This window comes from Macrotis lagotis, chromosome 8, assembly GCF_037893015.1.
Source record: "Macrotis lagotis isolate mMagLag1 chromosome 8, bilby.v1.9.chrom.fasta, whole genome shotgun sequence".
NCBI lineage: Eukaryota > Metazoa > Chordata > Mammalia > Peramelemorphia > Peramelidae > Macrotis > Macrotis lagotis.
In genome coordinates this window covers 60665118-60671224 of record NC_133665.1, presented here as the reverse complement: position 1 = coordinate 60671224, position 6107 = coordinate 60665118, and the positions used below count along the sequence as shown (strand labels likewise).

Here is a 6107-nt window from a genome sequence, read left to right as displayed (position 1 = left end):
ATTTTATATATATTTATATACACTCAACTATATATTGTTATATTTAATATATATTATATACTCTCAACTATATATTATGTTTATATATGCTCAACTATTATATATTTACATACTCTCAACTCTATATTGTTGTATATACTCTGAACTATATATTATATTTAAACTCTCAACTATATATTTATATAAGATGCAATACATTTTTTATTTGAACAAAATAACAAGCTAAGAAATTTATACTATATATTATTACTACATATTATATATTATATGATATTTAAACTCTCAACTATATATATATTTATACATAGTTATGAGACGTAATACTTTTTTTATTTGAACAAAATACAAGCTAAGAAATGAGTTTGCGAGGATTTTTTCCCATGCAAAGTCTGCCTGAGGCACAATGGGGTTTCTGTCCTTTGGTTTGTTTGTTTGTTTTCGTTTGACAAATTCTTCCGGAAAGCAGGGACCACGAGTCGGCCGGCCCCTCCCTCTCGGCCCCGCGGGCCCGGCCGCGACCTCCTTCCCACACCCGGCGCCGGGAAAGCCAAGGGTCTTCGGGGAGGCGCTCGAGAGTCCAACCGTTCCGGCCGCCAGTGCGCATGCTCCCTTTCTTCTTCCTGCTCTGCTCCTCGGGAAGTCGCCGCACGTTTGCGTGGTCTGCGTGGTCTGCGTCAGCTCCTAACTTCCGGGCAGCGCTGCCGAGATGGGGCGGCGGAGGGGTCCGGGAGCCGACTAGAGCCGAGTTGGGGCGGGGGCGTAGCTGGGGGCGAGCGGGGTGGGCGGGCGGGAGGGGGAGGGGGTAGGGGTGGGGGGAGGCGGGGTGGGGAATTAGAGGGCCGGGCTGGGTCGGAGGTCGAGGGTCAGAGGTTGCGGCTAGGATAGGGGCCGGGGGAGGGGGTGGCCCGGGGCCTGGGCGGGAGTGATTTTGCGGCCGCCCCGGCGCTGCTGCTGCTGCGGCCGCGGTTGCCGCCGCCGCCCCGGGCGGGAGCGGCCGGCATGTCGGCGGAGGCCACGGGCGCGGGCTCCCCGGCCGCCCCCTCCCCCGGGGGGCCCGAGCCCCCGGGCCCGTCGCTGCCTCCCCCCCCGCCTCCCCCCGGGGCGGCGGGCGGGGGCGCGACCTACGACCTCAAGCCGCTGAGCCCCAGCAGCAAGTACGTGAAGCTGAACGTGGGGGGCTCGCTGCACTACACCACCCTGCAGACCCTGACCAAGCAGGACACCATGCTCAAAGCTATGTTCAGTGGCCGCATGGAGGTGCTCACAGACTCGGAAGGTACCCGGGCTCGGGGCCGGGGCCGCAGAGCCCCTGGGGGCCACGGGGCGCCCTGCTCATCTAACGCATCTCTAGGTGCTCCCCGAAAAGACAGTGTGAAGCGGGGTCGAGGCCTGACTCTACCGCCAGCCCGTGTGGCCGGGAGGAAGTCACTTTAACTCCTTGGAGCCTCCCTTTCCTCATCGTGTACAATGCTTTCTTTTTTTTTTCTCTAAAAACCTCTACTTTAAATATCTTTTGCACAGATGGATGGTGTTTGGGTCTAACCTCAAAATTGCAGTAATAAAAAGTGGGAAAGGTACTCGGGCATTTGCAAGTAGCCTCTATCTAAAGGAGCTGGTTATAGTAAGGAGAAATCATTAACCAAAAATTACCAAGGCTTTTCTTCAAGTTTACTTTTAAGACAGCCATCTAGGTACAGGGCAGTCTTTTGGGGGGAAAGGGGTTAAATTTGTTAGACAAAGAAATTATTACTACTGGAGAGAGACAGATGGGCCAACTGTGTAGGGTTCTTCCCTTTGGCAGGAATGCAAAATTAAAGGCATTTTAACCCAACCTCAGTATGGTTAAAAGGGCCAATGGTAATGCCTACTTGTCTCAAGAGGCAGGGGTGAACCCTTCACAGCAAGAATGAAAGGGAAGACAGCTGCTAGTAGATCTATTTCTTGGGGGTGGAGAGTGAAGTAATGCTACAGCTCTGCTTTGGGGGAGGGGAAAATGATCATTGAATAAAGAATAAAAGCAGCTGTTCCATATGCTGCCAAAGGACAGGATTATGCCTTTATCCCTATAGAATCCCAGGAATTGAGTAGTGGGAGTGGTAGGCTTTGCTGTGTACCTGCTCCCATTAGAAGAAAAAGGGGAAGATACACATTGAAGGAATATATATTAAGAGTTTGGATAATGTTGACACAAAGTCTTGCTGATTTAGGAAGAATTTTTGCTTAGCTCAGTGGTTACTTTGTCTCTGGTAACTCAAGGAGGGATAGGTCCTGAGTATTTTCACTTTTTTAGGTTAGCTACCAACCTCCATCAAAAAGTGAAGCCTGGGGGCAGCTAGGTGGCACAGTGGATAGAGCACCAGCCCTGGAGTCAGGGGGATCTGAGTTCAAATCCGGCCTCAGACACTTAATTACCTAGCTATGTGGCTTTGGGCAAGCCACTTAACCCCACTACCTTGCAAAATTTAAAAAAAAAGTGAAGCCTATGGAACTTATAAAAGTATGGAAGAATCATCATTAATAAAATTACCAAGTCTTTTCTGTAAGTATTAATAGTTTATACTTAGGACATTGATAGATGTCTTCTAGAGAAAAGGCAGTTTTTTGAGGGAAGAATTTATATTTGTTAGGCATGGAAATTATTGGAAATCACAAGGAAAATTTCTCTCTTCTTTCTCCCCCCCCCAGGTTGGGTGCTGATTGACAGGAGTGGGCGTCATTTTGGGACAATCCTGAACTACCTTCGAGATGGGTCAGTGCCGCTTCCAGAGGGCCCTCGGGAGCTGGGTGAACTATTGGGTGAAGCACGGTACTATTTGGTGCAAGGGCTAGCTGAGGATTGCCAGTTAGCTCTACAGGTGAGACCACATGTCCTTCCACCTTGTTACCTGTTTCTGTTTGTTGACCCTTGAAGGACACAGAAGAAAACTCTTTTGTCTCCAGTCTGTTCCCTCCCACACTGTTCCATCCCTTATTTGCTTCCTATCTCATGTTATCTGAAGTAGTAGCCAAGATGGAATGAGTAGAATTGATATGAAAAAATAAACTGCAGGGAGGGATATGTGAGTAAGGGAACCCCCGGGGCTTGTGGACTACTCTTTTGGGAACACTGTGCTCTCATCCTGGTGTCATATTCCCATTAGCAAGTTTTTTAAACCTCTCTGGACCTCAGTTGCTCATGAAACGGATAAATGACACTAGTTCTAACATCCCTTCCAACACTGACAAGAATAATTCATATTTATATAATACTTTTAAGGATTATAAAGTAACACTCCAATCTAAAAAAAAAAAGTCCATGAAGTAGAGTGAAAGTTGAGGAAAGTGAGGCTCAGGAAGGTGAAATGATTTTGACACATCTGATGTCAGAGCCAGACCCTGAACTCTGGATTCCTGATGTCCAGGATCTTGTCTGAATTGCCTTTCATTCTGTGATAGCATATAAGGTGTCTTAGTGCTGTTTTTAAGAACATGTAAAATGGCACTAAGTTTGAAACAGTTTATTTCTATAGCATGTTCAGAAGTTCATATATAACCCAAAGTAATCTGTTGAGCAATCAGGCTCATTATTTTCCTTCTTTCACAGATATGGAAGTATACTGAGAGGTAGATAAAGTCACTTACTCTATTTCAATCAACAATAAGAGGCAGAATCAGGATTATATCTCATTGTCCTTTCCATTGCATTATGTGCTTTTCATGCTCTGATTTAATTTCTCAGAGCTCCTTCTCCTTGGGGCTCTGAAAAGAGTCCTAGTCCTGAGTGATAGGGAGAAGTGGGGGTGCCTGGGTTTCCCTTGATGCTTAAGCCCTACTTACCATTTTGCCTCCTTCCTCTACTCTGTTAAGAGGCAACTAATCTCTTTTCTTTTTCTCCAGCAAAAGAGTGAGAGCCTTTCCCCACTCTGCCTTATCCCAATGGTAACATCTCCACGGGAGGAGCAGCAGCTTCTGGCTAGCACATCTAAGGTGGGACACTAGCTTGAGGGAAGGGATGACTTTTGTGAACTGAGCCTGACCCTTTCCCCCCTTCTGTCCTTTCTTTCTTCCCCCTCAGCCAGTGGTGAAGCTGCTGCACAATCGAAGTAACAACAAATATTCCTACACCAGGTGAGGGGGATCCTGAACTTGACCCAATCCTTCATTTCTCAACCCTGTCTTCTTTCTGAACAGGCCATGACCTCAGTCTCTTTAGGAACTCCCCAGGTTCCTTTCTTTCAGTCTCCACTCTCAGTGCCCAGAATTCTAACTTAGGTTTGATGAGCTTAAAGTCATTTGTTTTGGGTGCTGGAATTTGACTGTCTTTTGCTACCCACCTTTCCAATCCCCTAGCACTTCAGACGACAACCTGCTAAAGAACATTGAGCTGTTCGACAAGCTGGCATTACGCTTCCATGGGCGGCTACTCTTTCTCAAAGATGTGCTGGGTGATGAGATCTGCTGCTGGTCTTTTTATGGACAGGGCCGAAAGATTGCTGAAGTCTGCTGTACCTCCATTGTCTATGCCACTGAAAAGAAGCAAACTAAGGTGAGGGATGAGCCTGAGGTTTGAGGGTGGGAGAGGTATAATTTAGTACTCTAAGCTGTTAAGGTTTTCTATGTGTTTAGGGGAGGAAGAAACTTCAATGACAATGAGGTGGTTTTAGGGATGGAACTGCACTCCTCTCCCTTTATCTATCCCTCCATCTCTCCATCCATCCTTCTTTTCTCTCTCAATCTCTCTCCTTCCTCTCTTTCTCCCACTCCCCTTCCCTCTACTTTTTTTTTTTTTTTTTTTTTTTGGTTTTTGCAAAGCAATGGGGTTTGAGACTTGCCCAAGATCACACAGGTAATTGTTGTTGCAGACCAGATTTCAGCTCAGGTCCTTCTGACTCCAGGGCCAATGCTTTATCTAATGCATTACTTAACTATTACCTAACTGCCCCCCCCACACACACACACACACTTTTGATGAGGCCAGAACTGCTCAGAGATAGGACAAGCTGTTGCCAACTTTGGTATCTGCCTCCCTCCAGGTAGAATTCCCAGAGGCAAGGATCTTTGAAGAAACATTGAATATTCTGATTTATGAGACACCCCGGGGGCCTGATCCTGCTCTCCTAGAGGCCACTGGGGGTGCTGCTGGAGGAGGTGGGGCTGGACGGGGAGAAGATGAAGATGGACGAGAGCATCGAGTTCGAAGGATTCATGTCAGACGACACATTACTCATGATGAACGACCCCATGGCCAACAGGCTGTCTTCAAAGACTGACCTTTCACCTACCCCACCCTTGAACTTGTTCTCCCTTCTTATTGTTACCTCCACCATAATGCTTCTATTCTCTCCTTTCCCATGACTTCTGCCCCGGCTTTGCTGGTCAAGTCGTGGGTTTCTTCTTTCCACTCAATATTTCAGATTTATGATACGGTACATTTAGCCCCTTTTATCCTCCTTATTACTTCAAGCCCGTCAACAACATGGTACATTCCAAGGCACATCCTCCAATGCTTCCCAAAATGTCACATTTGTTATATTTACTCCCTCCAGACCACTTGGATATGATGTCCCATTTACTTTACTTTCTCCCTACTTCCAGTTCTTACATTCCCCTATCTTTGAATCCATCAGAGATACAAGTTTCAGATTTTTGGTTCTGCCCAGGTTTTCACTTCCTCTTAGTATGTATTATGTGCCAAAGTTTTTCTCATGATCTTAACCATCTGTTACATTCCAAGCATACTCCTTTTACCCCTGTATGTTTTACAACCATTTTACCTACGGTCCTGTCCCTGGCCCCTGGCCCTTCTTAAATTGGGTACTGTGGTGGCCTGTGATTTTCCCAACCTGACCTCTCCTCATCTACTTGTTTCTTATTATTTATTTTAATTTTCTATTAAATTATTGAAATAAAATTGAATTGCAAGGATAAACTTGGTTTCTTTGACAGATTGGGGTTCATTTTGTTGGGTATGGATGAAAGAAGACAGGGGAAGGATAGAGAAGTTTCACTTATTTGTAGAGTTGAAAGGAACTTAGGTTATCTAGTCCAATCCAATCATTTCAGAAATGTAAACTGAATCCCAGGAGGTGAAATGATTTGCCCAGCAGCCAAAGTTTAGTGGCAGAAGT

The 6107-nt window shown here is 46.1% G+C and overlaps 1 protein-coding gene across 2 annotated transcripts; it reads left to right on the top strand.

Annotated features, from left to right (window-relative positions):
* Positions 1 to 814: 814 nt before the first annotated feature.
* Positions 815 to 5928, top strand: KCTD13 (potassium channel tetramerization domain containing 13). Of its 2 annotated transcripts, none has more exons than XM_074197303.1 (6): positions 815 to 1276; positions 2686 to 2855; positions 3877 to 3966; positions 4055 to 4107; positions 4330 to 4525; positions 5017 to 5145. In XM_074197303.1, the coding sequence occupies exons 1-6, from the start codon at positions 1000 to 1002 to the stop codon at positions 5050 to 5052; spliced, it is 822 nt and encodes a 273-aa protein (XP_074053404.1). In that variant the 5' UTR covers positions 815 to 999; the 3' UTR covers positions 5053 to 5145. The 2 variants fall into 2 exon arrangements, with proteins under 2 accessions (XP_074053404.1, XP_074053403.1); XM_074197302.1 differs by having other exon boundaries at positions 818 to 1276; positions 5013 to 5928.
* The last annotated feature ends 179 nt before the right edge of the window (positions 5929 to 6107 follow it).

What these genes read in the sequence shown, in the direction of transcription:
- KCTD13 (XM_074197302.1), top strand. Translation starts at nt 1,000, where the DNA reads ATGTCGGCGGAGGCCACGGGCGCGGGCTCCCCGGCCGCCCCCTCCCCC. An exon ending in GGTGCTCACAGACTCGGAAG is followed by an intron (nt 1,277 to 2,685) that starts GTACCCGGGCTC and finishes TCCCCCCCCCAG; the next exon opens with GTTGGGTGCTGATTGACAGG. An exon ending in AACAAATATTCCTACACCAG is followed by an intron (nt 4,108 to 4,329) that starts GTGAGGGGGATC and finishes CCAATCCCCTAG; the next exon opens with CACTTCAGACGACAACCTGC.